At 40.1% G+C, this 19,332-nt stretch overlaps 1 protein-coding gene across 5 annotated transcripts in view; it reads left to right on the top strand.

The window, feature by feature from the left end:
- Positions 1–410: 410 nt before the first annotated feature.
- The window catches only part of PPP2R2A (protein phosphatase 2 regulatory subunit Balpha), a 41,481-nt gene continuing 22,559 nt past the window's right edge, over positions 411–19,332 (top strand). For 4 of the 5 annotated variants that reach the window (XR_012677475.1, XM_075174867.1, XM_075174866.1 and 1 more), the window contains exons 1-2: positions 411–619; positions 3,125–3,199. Coding sequence is in view for 4 of the 5 variants with exons in the window: in XM_075174867.1 (XP_075030968.1) it covers positions 613–619; positions 3,125–3,199 (82 nt within the window). In the remaining variant the exon portion in view is untranslated. The remainder of the gene's footprint in view (positions 620–3,124; positions 3,200–19,332) is intronic. The other variant, XM_075174864.1, reaches the window with a different exon arrangement.

Here is a 19,332-nt window from a genome sequence, read left to right as displayed (position 1 = left end):
ATGGCAGGAGAAGGAAGTGAGGGAGTGGAGGAAAGAAAAAAACCAGAACCACGCAACGAGGACCAGCCAAGGGGGAGAACCGGTGAAGGCGTAAAATAAAGGGTGAGCCTGCAAAGCATGCTGCCGAGCAGGTAGGGCGCGGAGGTAATTGGGGCCCTCGGAGGAAGCTTTCCCTGCAGGGGACGAGCCCCCGGAAAGGCCCGGCGCTGCGGCTGCCGCCAGCCCAAGCGCGGAGGGGCCCGCCGGCGAGCGAGGCCCGGCGGGCGGCCCCCGGGTGCGGGCCCACGGCAGCCCCGCCAGGCCGCCCGGCCCTACGGGGGGCGGCGAGGGACCCGCCGCGCCGCCCCGCCCTCTCCGGAGCGCCGCCCCGCCCGCCCCCCCGCCGGGTGACGTCACCCCCAGCTCGGCCGGCGCCATTTTGAAAGTGGAGCGTTTGGGGGGGGGCCGGAGCGAGGCGCGGAGCGGGGGCAGCCCCAGGAGCGGAGCCGGCCGCACCCCCGCCGCCATCCGCCGCCATCCGCCCCCCGCCGCCGCCCCCCGCCCGGCACCGGCGGCCCCGCCGCGCAGCGCCGAGACCGCCCGACCCGCCGCGGCCGCTATCGCGAGCCCAACATGGCAGGTAAGGGGAGGCTGCCCCCGCGGGGCACCGGCCCCTGCCGCCGCCGCCGGGCGGGGGGCGCAGGTGAGGCTGCGGCAGCGGCCTGCCGGCCGGGTGGCGGGGCTGCCGGCCGGGGGCAGCGGCCAGCGCCGCCTCCGTCCCCCGCCAGCCCCGGCTCGCCGGGGTTTTCTCCCCAGCTCGCGGAATGCCTCGCAGCCTGCCTCTGCCTTTCCCGAGCCGCGGCTGCCGGCGTGCCGGCTGCCCCTGCCTCGCTCGCTCCCCCGTCCCCGCTCTGCCATTCTGCCTCGCCTGCGCGTTCCCGATTTCCCCCCCTTCTGGGAAATCGCGCTTTCCTCCCACCCACCCCTTCTTCCTTTCCCTCCCTTATAATAATAAATAAAAAAAAAAGCATGAAAGAAGCAAGGTGGAGGGGCTTCGATGGGGGAATTGGTGTATTTTGAAGTTCGGTGTGCAAGAGGCTTGCAGATAGGGTGGGTCTTTCGCCTTTTTTCTTTTTTTCCCCCTACAGGCTTTTTGAATTTGTGAACGTGCATGTATGTTGCATTTCTCAGGTGGAGTTAGTGAGGACTGTGCAGTCAAGTGCTGCTGTGCACGGAGAGGTGTTCTAGGGTGCAGACGTGCTTGTGTCCAGAGCACAATTGCACCCTTCTGTAGGGTGCAGCTTTTAAGCATCTGCAAATGAGAGTAAAATTGGGTACAGGGTGTAATTAAATAATACAGGTCTTTCTGTGTTTTCTTTCTCGTTCCTTCCTGTTCTTGCTCCCCATTTTGCATCCTAAAGTGCTCTTGGTAGGCTAGAAGTGTGTATGCATAAGGTATCTCTTCCTTCTTACTTTTCCTTGCGATTCCTTAATTTGGAAACATATTCATCCCCCGCCTCTGCAAATGAATTGTCTTTTCAGCGCTTTGCATTTGGAGGAGCAAGCATGAGAGGCTGTATTAGGTTTGTGCTTTGCTTTTTTTCCCCCACACCATACGCCCATGCTCCACCCTCCTCTTTTTGTTTTAGTCGGGGGGGTGTGTGTGGAAGTGCCAACTTGATTCAAGTAAATTGTATGAAAAATAGAATTTTAGCCTTAAGTAGAAAGAGCAGTGATTTTTCTTACAAGCTGTCCCCTTTAAATGCTTCCATGGTGCCAGCTGCTAAATGACAAATGAAGAGGTTGGAGAGAGGAAGGAAAATGGGTTGTACGAGTTTTGGGGAATGGTAGAGAGATGTGTGTGGCAAACCTTTCCAGTGTAGCTGCAAAAGCATTTTGATATCTTTTGCATAGATGGATGCTTGTACTTGCCTTCACCTTGTCAGGCTATGTAGCTTGCATGTCTAATCTTTCAGAAAAGAAATTAAGGCAAGCAAAAAATGCAGACGGGATTCTCATTATATTCCAGCACTTCTCTTAGCATTCTGAGACACATGGTCTTTTTTGGAAAGATTATTTTGGGGCTTCTGATTTCCATGTCTTTGACTTCCCCCCCCCCCCCCCCCCTTAACTTAGTGTAGAAGAGGGAAGAAGCCCCTTCTGTATTCTTTGTTACTCCAAAAGCGGTAACAGACCTCTGGATTAATGTGTAAATGCCATCTGTTGCTCAGCCTGTTTGAATTGTATTGAGGAAAAGTTCCATTTTGACAGTGTCTTTCAAAAAAAAAAAAAAGAGGCAAGCCCATTTCAGTCTCTTCCTGTATGTACTCAGCCCTGCAGTGATTTGCTCAGAATGAAATGCAAAAGAAATGGGTGGTGATTTTTTTGTGTGTTTTGGTGGCAGGGTTCAAATGAATCACTGCCTTCCGCCGAGGCAGTAATGTTCCTGAAGTTTTCTCTTCGATCCGTTTTCTATGGTAGTAGAACTTGTTAACATCAGATTGCTTGTTTGCTTTTCTGCTCGGATTTGCTGCTTTTTTAAGGCTGATAATTGCTTTCGTTACTTCTGCGAAGAGACTCTAAAATTGTGGTAAAATTTTTTTTCTTTAGCCTTTAGTATGTAGGTTCAGTTCAATGTTTTTGTAAAAGAAGGAAATGAATAGCATGCTTGGTTTATATTGAACAAAAGATTGAAATTTTCCAAAAACGTACAGCTTTTTCTGACAGTTACTGTTTAAATTGTTTGTGTGTGTGTGTGTGTTTGTAGAGGGTTCTGACTTCTAAACTAGGAAGAAGCTTTGTGTGAAATAAGATGTTCATGCACTCTCATTTTAAATGTGCAGTTAAAGTTAGCACTAGCAATGTTACGTAGTCCAGCGAGCTTTTGGTGATAGAGGCTTTTATCACAGTTACTGCTTATGCTTACACTGTTTTTGACAAACGTTGCATTGAACGCTGGCAAACCACTAATGACAAAAACAATATCTGTAAAGGAAAAAGGTGGGGAGGGGCAATTTGTAATTGTGCCGACAGCATTGCTGAGGAAGTAGGCGTGTACAATGTTGTCTGAAATTTTCAACTGGTAACTATTGTGTGCTCTTTGTGTTGCTGTGGGGGGTCTCATTTTTTTGATCGTGTTTTTTAGGAGCTGGAGGAGGAAATGACATTCAGTGGTGTTTTTCTCAGGTGAAAGGCGCTGTAGATGATGATGTAGCAGAAGGTAAGAGCAATATTTTTTATTGAATGTTTTCTGACTTTTTAACTACTCCTTAGGTAGGGAGACGTGAATGCAATCTTATTAAAATATCTCAGTGTTGCTGTACGCAACTTGAGCAAAGTGAATAGACATTCAATGTGCATTCAGATACCCAGATTCAGGGGTAAACTGTGGTTTGAGAGTACTGTTCTGCACGCTTTTAAGAAGGCTTGGATTCAGGCTTCTTAACTATTTTGCTGGAATTGTTTTCCAAGATTGTTAGATTTTCCTGTCACTCAGCTTTTGATTTGTGTTTTTTCCTAATCTGCAAAATGGGGAGTGTGATACTTGCATTCCACAGGGAGGTGTTGTGAGAATTAATTAATGTTTGTACTCTTTGAAGATCTAAGTACTAGATAAAGATCAAGTTTTTTTCCCAATCTTTCCAGCTTCTATTCACCAGAAGAGGAAGAAATCTGAATGTTTGTGCATGTTTACTTATTAAGGGGTTTGTGTTTGAAATAATACTGGAAATTGCCTAAAACTTTTCTAAGCTGGCAGTGACAAATGTCATCTTATACTAAGATGTCTGCCTCTGATTGTGACTGTAAAAAATGTATTTGTTATGTTCTTTTACTTGGATTGGGGATCGTTAGAAGAATCATACTTTCTCTGTGCTGCTCAAATTGCTGTGCTAGAGAGGAAAATTCCTTCTGCAATCTTTTTTGGGGAAAGTCCTGCTGACTTCTGCATTTCTTTGGCCGTAAAGTCCTGTTTGCACAACACAGCCTGTAAGATCATGAGTTAAATTTTTTCTTTTGCAAGCAGTTGGCCTTGTCACTTATGTAATTTTTAGGGTTTTTTCTTTTTTTACATATCTTGAATGCTCTGACTTACAAGTAATATTAATGTTGTATTTGGAAAAGCAATAACTACAGTTTCCATTATTTTCCCGTTTGACATGTGGTTCAAATTAACTTCCAAAGGCCGAAAAAATCAGTGTAAACATAAGTGACTTGTATTTATTTATTAGCTGTAGCATGTGGCAAATGATGCACTTTGAAAGACTCCTGTCATTGAAAGGTGGCTTTTGGAAACAAAAAAGCTGTAACAATTTTTTTAAAGTTTAATTTTAAATTCTTCAGGAAGTATATTTTTAAAGCTTGAACTCAAAACTACTGTTACATGTAGTATAATTTTTCCGCGGCAGACTTTAAATTCTGTAACCTTTATTTTCATTACATATCAAACTAAATCCTTAATTAAATACCTATATTGAAGAAGTTATGGTTGTGTGGCAAGTGCTTGCAAATAATTCTTCATTAAAATAGACATGTTGACATGCGTGTAATAGTAATGAGCTTTTTTTTTATATATATATATATATATATATATATTATTGTAAAGTGGCTTTTACAGGGATCTGGAAATGCAGAAATCAGGAAGTAGTCTGTCCGTAACTTCCTTAGCTGTTCGAAGCATTGTACTTCGTGTTACGAAAGATGACTTGCTAGCCTTGTGCTTCCTGACAGGTTAGCAGCTGTACTGTGTATTGCTGGAGTCATAGTGGGTGGAGTTCAGGGAAGCTTTCGCTGTAAGTGAATTAACTAGCTTCAGCTTTAGCAAGCCAGTCAGGATGGTTTCCAAAAAACTGTAAGAATGCCCATTTTTGATTTTATGGAAGATGTAGCCTTCTGGTTTTGTGACTCAAAGAGCAACGAGAAGTTTGGTTTCATTGTCAGCTATAACTGACTTAGGATGGTACAAATCCCAGAGCGTCGATACACTGCAAGACATCCTGAAATTTAAATGCCTAGATCCTGGAGTGAGGTCCCAAGGTTGGTATTATACTTGGTTGTGAGCTGAATTTGTGAGCTGAAATTCTTTCTTCTTCCTGTATATTTGGCTCCCACAACTCATGCTGGAAATTTTTGAAAGCCAGCTGTCTAAGCGAAGTGCAAGTTTAGCTTCCGTGCCATCCTTCGAGTTCTTGTTATGCTTCATAATGTCTCCCTCTGATTCTGTTGGAAGGGTTAATAATGTATCAAGCTGGTCACGTTTTTCCTTTTATTAGCTATATTTCTGGATTTAAGGTTCATTTTAATGAAACGGAGCCTTGTGTGGTTCTTGCAAAAATTGGAACAGCAACTTTGCATGCTTCTGGTCCTTCAGAATACCCAAGGACAAGTTGTCAGTAGCTCTAAGTCTAGTCTGAGGACCTTTTTTCCCCTCCCTGCTTTTCTGTCTGCTTTCTTGTGGCAGGCATCATGGTGAAAGCTAAAGAAAATCTTGCTGTCCGAAACTTAAATGATTGTTCGACTGCTGTGGTCTGCAAGCTAACAAGTATGGACTCTAATCGTACTTGACTGTGACTGAGGACAGTGCCAGTTCGGGTACGGTAGTACCTCGGGTGGATTTTTGGTTTTTTGAATGGCTTTAGAACTCAAATTTTAAAAACTAACTTTTGTTGTGGAATACTGAAACGTCACTAAAAACGAAGTGAAGAAAACAAACCTGAAAGAAATGGGAGGTTTTGCTTTCTGTTTTCTTCCTGTTCATAATATGATATTGCAATATTTATATTGGAAAGCTAGCTTAAACTAAACTAATAGAAGTGTTAACCAAGAAAACGGCATCCATTTAATTGCATTAATCAGTCGAATGCAAAACCAGTGGTCTCTCTACAATGTTGCCTATAAAACAGGCCAATGTAGAATAACACTTTCAATACAGTAATAGTAGCAGTAGCTTTAAAAAGCTTGCTAAGAATGCTAGTACATAGCTTCCAGTAGATTTGAGGTCAGATCTGACCTCGTCACCTTCACGTAATATATATAACCTATAATTCTTTAGATACTTAGGCTAGAATGGCTGTCTATTACAAAGTCAATATTTGGTGGCTTTGATGGCTGAAACATGAGCTCTGATACATACAGTTTTTAATTTTCTGGCTTTCTAAGCACTGTGTGATAGATGGATGTGACAGTGTTTCTTTTAGAGCTAATGAGGGTGGAAGGCAAAGAAGGGGGAAGGCTGTTACTAAAGCTTGAGGAAAGAAGATGGCAGTGAGTTTATATCTGGGGCCTGCCTGTGCCATTCTGCTGTGGCAAAGCTTTTCTAACTTGAGGAACATGGATGTGTGAGGAGCGGAGAACTAGCCTCTCTTCTCTTGGTATGTATGGAATTTATCCTTGGATGTAAGCTGTGGCGTGGTCCTATCAGATCACAAAGTTAAACACAGAAATCGGGTTATAAGTTGAAATCCGAGTGTCAGCTTCGTTGTAATTGGGGTTCTTAATTTTAACTGATGGCAAAAGTTTGTCTTTTTGTGATTTTAGCAGTCCATTGCATAAGGGTGAGGGTGCTGTAGCTTGTGCTGCTTCTCTTTCTGAAATAGCTGATTCTTTGCTCAACAGAAGTTTTCCTCTGTCCTTAAGTTCATATTTGTCCTGCTTGTGCCCAATCCTACAACATATCTGTGCTCAACTTGTTCCGTGTACTCTGGAGAATCCAGAGCCAGGACATTAGATAAGACAGGACTTCTCCAGTGGAGAACACAGTCATTGGCCTTGATAAGTTTGATGATCAGGTTATCAAAGCCATCTGTAATGCATGGGTTTTTTTCTTTTGTGCCATCACTGTTTCAGTGCAAGCAAGACTTTAACTGTCCAGAAATACTCAAGAGCAGACATTACCATGTTTGTTAGTGGCCGCTTCCTTTATGGGAGTGATTATAGAAAAGAATTACAAAGATTTTCTGCAGCAGTTTCAATGTTTTGGGACTTGTTTTTACTCTTCTGCTGTTACGTTCTCCAAGATGTGGCATAATGGCAGCTCCAGTTGGAAACAACTAAGAATTGTGAGTTTAAACTGCCTCTGAAAACTAGACACTTGCTTAATGGAATGAGTTCGTACTTCAGAACAAATTAAGTCAAATTTGTTTAATTACTTGGCAGAAGGAAAAGAGTCAAGCTGCTGTATCTAAATGTTCTTTCAAGTGTAATCCAAAGATATGTAAAAGTCTGATAGTCTAGGTCCAAGGCTGGGAGCCAGGAACTTAAGTCCTAAGCTTTAACCCGGAGTGATTACAGCTCATCTTTGACAAGTTGCTTAACTATTTCATGCCTGAATTGTCTCTGAAAGAAGTACTGGAATATCTGCTGTGGGTGCTGATTACTGACTTAATTTTAAAGTCTGATGCGTAACCATTCTGCTGCTTTGTTAATAATCTATGACTTGTTTCACATTTCCTCTTTTGTAGGCAAAACATTGCTGTAGTCTGTTTCAGTTTGTGCAGATGATGAACAGATGAAGTCTCTTACATTTCTGTCCCTAGCCAGCTCGTGTGTGTGGTCAGAGATATAAACAAGATTTAACTTTTCTCTTGTTCAGGAATGCTTTCTGTATTTGATTCTAGGTTTGTTATATCTTTCAAGTGTAGTTTCATGTTTATTTCTGGCAGACTTCAAAATTGCAGAGCAGCTATGGGAACTGTTGTTGCTTCAGTAATGGTAGTTTGCCTTCAGTGCACGAAAACTGTTATCTCAGAGTAAGGAAGATTGAAGCCAGGAATGAGGACTGCTGTAAAAACCAGTTTACCACCATCTGGAGTTCACCATCTTCTCTTGCCTTACCGGAAAACTTTCTCTTTGCCAAGTAATGCGTATCTGTAATAATGGGTTAGAGCTGCTGAGCCTCCTTCAGAAGGTTGGTTAGCTCTGTCCTACCAGACTGTTACTCCTGGTGGCACATTGGTTCTGTAGGCTTACCAACAATTGACTAATAGGGGCCTATACCTTGTAGACGGAAGAATGTTGCTGGGATCAGTTGGGAAGAAGGGCTTCTGCTGAGCTGTGTTTGTGGGCAGGAGTCACAGAAGAGAAACAATGGCATTATTATAGAAGTCGCTGAAGGGCTTTTTTAATGGGAATTGATGGAATAGAAGGGGAGGAAAAATTCTCAGAGAAAAGTAGGAAAGGTGTGAGAGGTTGTGATAATGCTGAAAGATTGGGGTATAGTTGTGGGAGGGAGCTTAATTTGGGTTTTTGAGGGCTGTGGTTAGGTTCTGTATGCTCATAAGGTAACATCAGTTAGAAGGAGCAATGACTAGTAATAGATTTGGTTTTAAGGGGTAGTTTGAAATACGCTGTAGATAAATAAAAAGACCCATGGTTATAGTCCTATTCTGTATTCTGAAGCCTGCTTCTGTATTTTAGCTCTTTTATCTTCAGCCATTTGTAGAATGCCTGTCTGTATCTAGAGAGAGAAATAGGCTACTGTGTTCTAGGAACTGCTGGTCTAGATTGACTACAGTGGGCATTTAAAGTGTGAAATCCCCCAAAACAAAGAGCATTTAGCAAACAGCTGAATAGTAACTGGCTGTTTAGCTCCCTAGAAGTTATTCAGTACTCTCTTGACATGGGTTTGGTAGCTAGGGCACTTCAGCTTGTCAGTCATGCTCACCAGTATTTTTCTGTTACTTCTGTGATGCTCTGCTGTTTCTTGGAATCTTTTTTTGCTTAAATTAAAAATTAGTTGGGAAAAGGAGTGGGTTTTTTGTGTTGTAAGTACGGCAGTTATAGTGATCAAGCCGTCACCAGCAGTACAAATGAATGCAACTTGGCTATCAGCGGCAATCCTGGTGGATTACAACTCTTGATCAGCTTTGTGAAACTTCATAGCTTTTGATTTTAAAGGGGCTACCTAAATGATTCTGGTTTGGATATTTCTACCCTACAAATGGTTTTCTGTGGTACTATAGCTTCATAGAACATGTTTTGGGAGAACTAAAATGAAGACTAAAACTCCTAGTGGATGCAATGCTGAAGTAAGAGTTAATAGCTGGGTGTTCCTAGCTGTACTGTCTGCTGCTTTTTTTTTTTTCCTCCCTTCTTCTTTCTGTTCTCTTTTGACTTGCCTATTTAGGCCACGGCTACATGTTTGGCAGCATTTCTGCTTAAAGAGGCACTCCTTCCCACTTTGCTGGCACAAGTGTTCATGTTACTGCACAATGAACTTGTTTGGGAAGCTGATCCAGCTGAAAAATACTTAAAACTGTGGTTTTGACTGGATTATTTTTCAGCTGAATTGAACCCTGATCTGGTTCTCAGTGCTCTGTGTGTGCTTGTGCCAGCATAGTGTGGAGAGTGATCAAGTGGCTCAAGGGAACACGAGGAACTCTGGAAGAGGTTTGGTCTCTTTATAGGACTTTATGTACAGTCAACACAAGACCCTGATCTCTTCAGTGCTATGCTACTACAAATGGTAAAATCAACTGATAAAAAAGACTTTAAACCTTTGCTGTTCAAGAGATATACTTTTAACGTGCTATCTGAAGGTCAGCAATAGATATCTCCTACCGATACTGTAACAGTAGTCTTAAGAGACTGAACTAAAATACTGGCCAAATAAAATAGTCGAAGCTTTGCTATGGTGCTCTAATGCTTGGCAGAGATCCCGCATCACTGGTGATCATCTTCTTTTAGATGTAAAGACTGAAGTTGGTCCAAGTCTGTGCTGCTATTGAAAACAAATGGACCTGTAGATTTTTACTGGGTTACATGGCAGTCGAATCAGATCCCTGAATTTAAGGCTGTGTGGATGTGCAAGCACTAGAGATACAAAGAGGGGTTGATGAAAACATGTGCCTGAGGGCAGGTGGAGAATGCAGAACTACCTAATTTGGTAGCAGCGTGGATCTAGGTAGGTATAAGCCAGTTGTCAAGCTGCTGTGCAGTGTGATAGTTCTAGATTTTTTTGAAATTGGGTATCACGTACACATGTGCAAGCATACACGCAGGGACACACACACAGAGTGTCATTTATCACTGTGTTGTAAATCATCTTTTTGACATTTTTCTGCAGCAAAACTAGTACACATGGAATCGGTTTTCTTCCTTCAGCGTCCACACAAGCAGTGTGTGGAAATGACATTTGTTTAGCATTGTTACCAGCTCTGTTAGTAAAAAGAGCTGTGTTAGTATCAGTACAGTCTAGTTTCTTGGAAGTTGTTCTAGAAGAGCATACCACTTAATTGGGAGATGGATTACTGACTGATTGCTTTACTGTAAAGTACTTCAAAAAGATAATCTGACAAATGATAATCTTCTCTTGTCGTGCCTTATCACTCTTAATATGATTTGAAAAATGGATCCCTTGTTTGGGGTTTTGACTTCACCTAAACTAATGTATTGTTTCGCATTTAGATGCTGTAGAATTAGGCCTTCTTTGTTTTTAGAATGCCATTTGAGTGTGCTTACAATTAAATCGGCTGTGTACTGTACCTTCTGTAGTAAAAACATCAATTACTGATGGTACCAAATGAAGGCTACCATTTGTTCTTTTCTCTTTAGGAAACACTGTGCTCCCAAAGCAATTTCATTAGTATAAGATGCTTTTGTAACTGCCTTAAGGGTATTTTCGAGACGTTTTCTCATATTTTCAATGGTCTATAATATGCAGTACCATAACTATGTCTACAATATTTTTAGTATGGAGTGAAAAGTTTTGCAGAGTAAGTCAGTGTTCAGTAATTATGTGAAACTGAGGTTTACCCTTCTTAAAAAAATGATTGAAATGAAAATGATCAAAATGAATGAAAAGTCCTGGCATAGGTAGGCGCTTACGTTGTGAATGTGAACAGAGACAACAGTTACCATGTGTCTATGAAAATAAAAGGAGAGAAATACAGGAAGTATGATACTTGATCCAAATCAATTTAGAATAATCTCTTTCAAGAAGCAGCAGTGGGTCTTATAGTCTAACTATATCTGGACAGTTTTCTAGATTTTAAACTTGAGTAGAGTATGTGTAGTTACAGTTTTGTTACATTGCTTTATAGCTCAGTTCTATTCTGAAAGCATGCACTAGCTAAATGCTACTTTTGTAGGGTTAGTATGCGAGTAAGCTGGAAATAGAAAGGATGTTGTCTTTCTTTTATGCTGTTACATGAGCCTTCCTGAAAAGGAGGAAGCCTAAAAAGGTGTCTTAAGAGGTGAAGTATTGATACTTTGTGTGTGTGCATTTGTTAATGATTTTGTGTAGCAGGACTTCCTTTATTGAATATACTGTTGCTCACTTTCTGGCTCCCCAAACAGGACTGCTTTAGGAGAATGCTCTGGGCAGCAGGTAGTGTTACATGATGGTGGTCTTGCCTTGTTCTTTTCTGCGACTGGAACGTTTTGGATTGTTACATTTGCCTTTAAAATTAAGATGCTGGCTAAAGAGACATCAGGTAGGGTGTTGCTACTGTGAGTTGATAATATTACTGAAAATAGTTATTGAGGCTTCTGTGCATGACTGTCGTTTGGTTACAGAAACAGAAGTGGCTGCAAGCTTCTCTTTTCGAACTTACCATGCTTTTATTAAGCACTGGAGGAGAAATTATTAATTTGGTCAGCCATTCTTTATGAAAATGTGTTTTCCTCTTAGTGATTCACAAGTGATAGCACCATTAAGAAAACTAGCGTATTTAGGTCACATGTTAAACCCCTTAGGCAGTTATGCTTGCATCTAATTTTGGAAGAAAATTTTAGGGTCAGAAAAAGAGGGTTTAAAAGACTTGTATTGTAAGAAAAATTGCTTTCCCAGGTATATAGAATGCATTTTGTGTGGAAATGTTTCTTGTGGCATTTTCAATTTCAGTTCTTAAATTAATGCTCTAGGAATAATGTGATCTCCAAACACACACAGTTGGCACTCTGTTTTTGAGAAGTTGAGAAAAGATAATTGCATATATTCAGGAACAGTTAAGGTAATTGAGACTTCAGACTATAGCTGCTTATTTAAAATTTGGAATAATTTCTAATATATTCTTGTCTGTTAAATGCTAGTAGCTGGATTTTCCTTTTTCCCTGATGAATATAAAAAGTATTCCAGGGACCATTATTTGATTCTAAAAAATAGTGATTTCAGCTGGCCTTTCTCCTGTTAGTAGAAGGTTAGAAGATGATTCGCAGAAATTATGACCTATGTGTGTTTGTGTATAGTGCTTATAAGTTTTAAGGTTGGTTTTTTTTTTAATAACTTAAAATTTTAAAGTAAATTGGTCCAGCAGACAAGAGCTACATACTGAAATAAATCTTTAGTTTCAACTCTCATAAATATATAATGATTCTCAAAGACACTTGTTTGAGGGTTCCCGGACTTTTTTCCAATGGAATTACGTAACAAAAACCTAACTTCTCAGGTACTGTTCTTGGTGCATTGTGTAAGGATTCATATATAGAAATTAAAAAAAAAAATCTTGGATTATCTTTTAATAATTACCGTGTTGAGCTTGTTTTAGGGTGAAGTGTGGCCTTGGTATGGAAAGAGGAGTTAGAATTCAAATTGCATCCTGACTTGCCTGTAGGCTCATTGTCACTTCAAGTAGCTGCTGCTTCTGAAAGAGGTGGTCCTTCCTTGTACCTTGACCAGTTACCGCTTTGAGCTGACGCAGACCTTCACTTAGCTGCAGAGTGATCACTTTGGGAAACTGACCTGAGTGAAAATTACATTTCTTGGATTATTTGCAGTCAGATTAATTTTATCCTGAGTTAGCTTCCCCAGACTGATCTGTCAAACTCTGACGAATGTTTGTGTTGGAATAGGTAGTGGTGCTACAGGAGTGGCGCAAGAAGTGTGAGAGGTGAACGGATGGATTGCTTCTCTTGGATATACAATAATGGTTTTAAGGCAACATGTGAAACTATGGCATTGTGAGCACTTGCTCAGCCTCTTCCTCAGCCGTTTCATGGTTACAGTTGATATGTGCTTGTTCATAGACTGCCTTTCATATAGAAAACTCTACTTTCAGTGAATTGAGATTCATGTTTGAGGATACCTCTTCCAAAAGATCAATGTGAACAAACAGCAATTGAAGTTGAAGCCTGTGAACTTTTTCGTTATATAGTCTAGCAGTGAGAAAATGGCACTGCTTTATAGCATTCATAAGCTATTTTAGTGGAATGTGGAAGTGGCAGGAATGGCTTTTTGACCACAATTTTAGAACTTTCTATATAGTCCTTCCGCCTTTTCTCCATCTGTTCTTATCACAGCTTCATGCTTTTGTTTTGTTTTGTTTTCAGTTGAGTCTTACTTTTTTTTCCTTTTTGTTTTCAAGAAATATCCAGGATCTCTCCTTTTACTCCAGACCTTTTGGAAGTGATAACCCACTCTTGAAAGTGGTGGGGGCTGGTAATATACCAGTTCTGTTACTGGAGCAGAACACATGTTGCGCTTAACTCAGCAATTTTGTCTCTGACAATATTTAGATGCCTCAAAGGAAAGTGCAGTGGGAAGACAGAGAGCTTTTAAAACAAGACAAAACAAGCCACTAGGAGATTCTGCACATCAGGTTGTTGGCTCCCTGGAGCTTGTGGGTTCTCTTCCTTGGTTTGACCTGAAGAAGCTCGTACCAAACCTGGGAATAACAGACTTGTTTCTGTAGCATTCTTGTCATTCTGCTGTTTCTGAGAATCAGGGAAGTGTGTTCTAAATTGCCATCTACAACTGTGCTTCTAGGTCATCTCTCCGTTCTGTTGCTCAGTGTTCCTGCACAAGGGTTATTAAGCATGCATGTTAGAAAAAATGACTGAGTGATTGCATCCTGTGTAGGAGCACTTCTGTCTTAATCTTTCCCTCTTGCTGGTTGCTATCTTTTTGAAGAAGTTGTCAACAGAAGATGGTGTACACAGCCCTCTTTGGTCTTGTAAGCTTGTTTATGTATATGTTGAAATTCTTTTTCCAGAAGTTTTACTATTATGTAACATTCAACTGGAAGTTGTTTGGCACCTTCCAATTACTGTTTTTCCTAACTGGTGTCTTTTGACTGAGGCTCAAGTTTCTTACAGAGCTGTTACTACCATTTTACTTTTTACCAGATTTAAAGTTTAGATTTAAATTTAATTATCCTGGGGGTTGAAGGGGGTGGGATTGAAAAAAAGGAAGACTAGAAATGGAGATAACTGAAAGTAATCATCCAAAGTTGTTTCAGCTGGAAGGTCACTAAGTAATTTTAACCCCTCCATGCTTTGTTTTCCCTATCTGTACGACTAGAGTGCCTGTTCCCCAAAATGAAGTTCCAAAACTTTTAAAAGTTATTGCAAGAAACTTTGAGATCCTTGCAGAACAGTAATACTACTAAATACTCTCTATCTTGTTTTCAGCTGTTATACAACTCTTCCAAAATACAAAGAAAAGGTCCTAATCTATAGATAGAGAAGGTGAGAGATGTAAAATAATTAACTTAAAAGTGAAAGTCAGTATTTTGCTCAGATTAGTAGACTATATGTATTTTTAAGATGTGTTCTAAATATAAGCTTCTGCCTTACAGAGTTGTCAAGATTTGTAGATTCCATTTTGCATCATTTAGAGAAGTGAGTGTTAAGAATCTCTGAAAGTCCAGGCCAGAAACTAGTAATGGCCTCTGTTTAATAAAATTTTTTTTGAAGAAGCTGAGGCATGTAGTGCTTGGGCCAGAATAGAAACACAGGAAAATACTTGCCAAGTGGGGAAAAAAAAAAGAAGGGGCAACTGGTAAAGGGAAGACTGTTTTTTCAGGTTCCACGTGCCTCTAAAAAATGCCTTAAATATTAAAATGAACTGATAAAGGAGCGAATGCCCATAGTAAGCAAAATAATCAGAAATTTTTATTCCACTGTCACTTAATAGTCAGAACTGTCTGTTCATCTCTGCTGGAAACTTCAGTTGTACTTGTGACCTTCACAGGCGCTGTGCTCTCCGGCAAGCTGCCTGAAATTCATCTAGTGAGTGTGCCTCCCTCCCTCCCTCCTTCCCTCCCTCCTTTCCGTTTTGGTGGGTAAGAGTGATTTTTTTTCTTTCATTTTCCTTCCTGAGAAGGAGGCACTTTACATGTCGTCTGAGGTGTAATGGTCTTTTGCATTCTTCACATGAAGATTAAAAGCCTCAGAAATTTTTGGCCTTATCTTTTGCACCTGAAATAAAAGCTTTGGTCAAAGCATGTATGAGAAGAGTCTGAAACAGCACGATAGTTTCTAGGAGTTGTTTTTTATATCTACAACAGAAATACACAGCAAGTCACAGAAGTCTAATAGCTGATTTTGAAAGGCGTTGCCAAATTATGATATTTTTCTAAAATACTGCTACTAATTTTTAACTTGCAGTATATGTTTTGGAATGGCTTCAGCAAAAAGAGGAAATCAAGATATTGCAGTGCTCTTAGTCTGTAGCATTCTCAGTGACAAATCGAGAAAGGCATTGCCTAGAGGCTACTGTTATGTACATGCAAAACAATAGTACAGTATGTTATTTCCAAATATGTTGTTATTTGCAAACAGAAAACTAACCACTGGCTTTTCTCTAGTGTGCAGCCTATTGAAATTCTGGCTGCGATTCCAGCAGAGATTTTTCCATAAATAGCTCTGTACTACTTCGGAACACAAACAAGCCCCTGAAAAGATCTAAAGTAAGGTCTTCTGAGGGGACTGTTTAGCCTATGTTATTAGTGTGTACTTTGGTGTAGATACTATGGTGGATGTGAGGAATGTTTCTATAGGTTGAGGTCGGGGGGGGGCTGTCAGCAGAAATTGAGAAGTAGGTAGTTCCTGATTCAAATTAGTTTCAAGCACCTGGCTTAGGCATAGGGAAAAAAAAAAGAATAATAAAAATGAACAAATGTAAGCAGAAGCAGGTATGTTTTCCTTTTAGTTTTGAAATTTGGTGGTTTTTTTTTTAAATAAAAGCCATTAAAAGGTAATGGCTTCAGACATTAGGTAATGGTTCAAGTAAATACAACTTGAAATAGAAATGATTTATTCTTTCAATGAACAGACATGCAAAGTAAAACATCCTTTTAAAATTTTTACTGATTGAGTGTTTGGTTATGTGAGTTAATACACAGCTGATTTTGTAGTGCACGTTTTTCAGTCCTGTGTAGGTGGACATCCTCTTGAATAAGTAATATGGGCAACTTTTGTGTAGATGTGTTCCGTTACAATTGGTGTAAGCTATTTTGAGTAAGGTAATTTGTAGTCTTGAGGAGAAGCTTGTAAACATTCTGTGAATTAGAAGAAGAGCTGAGTAAATACATCCGTGATTTGCCCAGTTCGTAGGGCTGATTTTCTGCTAGTCTTGTTGCTGCTGAATATTTTTTTAACAAAGAAATCTCCTTTTAAAGGGAATCAAAGACCATGAAAATAACTTTGCTATTTGTGAAATCCATGCTCTGAGTAGTAGGCTCTTCAGTGTCCTTTCTCAGCCCCTGGTTATCAAACAAATGTGTTTATCAGCTGTCACAACAGAATGAGGATGGTATCACAGAGAATAGGCTGACAGGACCTTGGGAGCTTGTTAGTATGTTCTCTAAATGCAGACCTTTCAACTATACCTATTACTCCTGTTGGACGTTTATTAAAAAACCTTCATCTGTGGAGAGTCTACAGTCTCAGAAGCATATATTTGAGAGCTGAGTCTTACCCATAGTCTTGAATGACTTTTTTCATAATGTTTAAAATCCCTTTTGGTGAAGGAACACCTAAAATTTCTGTGTGGGGATTGCACACTGGTCTTGAATGGAAATTAGCCCTGATACCCATACAAGGCAGTGACTTCGTGCTATTAACTGGATATAACTGAGTGGGAAGAACAGTTTAACTGTTGACACTCTTTTTTCTTATTTAAGGCCTAAGTGGTATTTCTGAGCTTATTGAGATTGCCCCCCTCTCCCCCCAAACGTTCTTTTTCATTCCTGCTAAGCATATTGAGAACAGTTCCCTGGGAAAATGGAAGTATAAATAAAACAGCTAGGCAATACACGAAAGCACTTCTGCTACAAGGGCTAATTAGCCTGGTTTTGGAAAATAGATACATTGCTAACATGTTTATCACAGTGAGAAGAAATAAAGCTTGAATAAAATTTAGTCCAATTCTTTAAATGCATTTTGGGGAATCCTCACACTATGTATAACTTGCATTTCATAGCGTGTCTTAGGAGAATTGTGGAGCACTTCTGTGAGCATTATGTATAAATCCTGAAAGAGCCTAGTGAGTATGTAGTACTGTGACTTAGCTCTAAGAATACAGGTTTTCCAGAGAGCAGTGGCTTGAGGTGGAGTTCTGGTCTCCTGAATCTTCACTCTGCATATGGTTAATAGGATGTCCGTTATCTGCAGATCAGCAGCTATGTTTTCAGAGAGGTCAGAAATGGTAGCGCTGTTCTCCTCTGAATAGAGGCTATTTAATTTCTCTGTTCCAGCATAAAGTTTATTCTGGAAAATCAGTAAACCTGAGCTTTTGTCTTTAGCAGCACTAAAATTGGGATGTTACTTTCTTGGAAATTAGATATGCAGAAACAGTTTTGCTGTAGCTTTATTAATGATACGTTGTAAAGTAAAGCTCTGCAGGGAGAAAATATGTTGGAACAAGTCATGTACCAGAGTGCTAAGGCTAGACAAATGCTATGTTAGAGCAGTATAATATGTTTTTTTATATATATTATATATTTTTTCTTATATATATATTCATATATATTATAACGGATAATCAAATCTGTTATTTGTAAGCCTCTCTGTCTCAATTCTCCTTGTATTGCTCAGTAAGTCCCTCAGTTTTGTGAGTGGTAGTGACAGAACATTCGGGCACCTAAGGGGATCTTACATGAAGCAATTGTGGGTATGAAGTTAGTTCCTGCTACAGTTAATTTTGCTCCCCTATAATTGGTATGTATGATCTGTATATGATTGTACAAAGGACAAAAATGATGAGTAACTCCCCAACTAAATTCTACACAATATAAATATAACTTAACTGTTCTGTTATCTTTGTCCAGGAAGACCTCTCATAAATCCGTGTAGGTTTTGCTGGCTGAACAGTGTTTCTGTAATGGAAATAAAACTAGTGTGGATTGTATATCATACTGCTTAGTACAATTACTTTGTTTAAAGGGATAATGTATGGTTGAAAGGCACAATCCCTGTAATAGTAGATGTTTGAAACAGGAAAATTCAAAGGGGAGGAAGCTCTTTTTCTTTCTTGTGTCATTTAGTCAATTATCACTGTGTCTGCAGTAATACTTAAAATGCTTCCTCTGTAGTATGAACTGTAGAAGCAGAGAACACTGATGCTGCCAGTTTGCCCCTTCAAGCAAGCCATAGACTTGATATTCTACTGGACTTACGTTTTAGCTAAGATTTCACTTGGGGTTTAAAAAAAATTGGTTTTAGGTAGTTTTATTGCTGCAGTACCAAATAACATGTTTGTTTTCAATTTTTTTTTTTAGTGTATTTAAACCACTCAAGGAAGGCTTGGTTATATGACCCTTCTGGGCTGTTACAAACTTTCTTGGGTGCCAGAATTCTGTGGCACTTGATTGAAGCCTAAGGTTTTGGGCTTCTTTATTTGCATCTAAACAGGGACACTTAATTTTTCCGAGTTAAGTGTAACTGATGCATGCTGTGACAAGAGTGGGGCACAAACAAACCTAGGCCAGGTATCTAAAATGCCAGATGGGTTTTTATTTAGCAGGTGATGCTTTCAAAAGGAATAAATTAAGACTTATAATGCATTTAGGTTTTTAAATATAGACGTTGCTTAGTCTATTTTCTCTACTTCATGCTTCTGTTCTTATTGTTTATATTTCACATCAAAAACATCCTTTTTGATGGAGTGATAAATAGCAACTTAATTTAGGGGTGCATAGCCTCTGAAGGTGATGTTATCCAGAGGCTGGAAACTACTGTTCACAATCTTTTTTTTGATAATCCTAATCTTGAGTGAAGAGGAGTTTTCATTGCAGTCGAAAGGGGATTGATGCAAAACTAGTTATGACACATCCTCAGTAGGAGGGCCACTCTTCTTTTTCCCTTTCCCCACCTGAAAATAGGTGTGAGCTTTACAGGTTAGAAGCTCTCAGCAGCTGAAATTTGTCATGTTCAGAAAACTGAACCCCATGATAGCTTTCATATTGAACAGCTGGCTGGTAAAAAAAACAGCTGAAATCTTGAATTTGCTGTTGATTACCTTTTTGTTTAAAAGCAGAACAATTCTGCTGGTTGGAGAGAGGAAAGCTTGTGGACAGACTTGAGCCTTTTTTTTAATTATATAGTATTGCAGTGGCTGCAAAGAACAGGCTCAAGGAGAAGCTGTGACCTTTAACTGCTTGTTCCTAGTTGTGAGTAAATGTTGTAGTTCCACAACCT

The sequence above is a fragment of the Calonectris borealis genome, chromosome 27 (genome assembly GCF_964195595.1).
Source record: "Calonectris borealis chromosome 27, bCalBor7.hap1.2, whole genome shotgun sequence".
In the NCBI taxonomy this organism is placed as follows: domain Eukaryota; kingdom Metazoa; phylum Chordata; class Aves; order Procellariiformes; family Procellariidae; genus Calonectris; species Calonectris borealis.
This window is presented reverse-complemented; position numbering and strand designations above follow the sequence as displayed.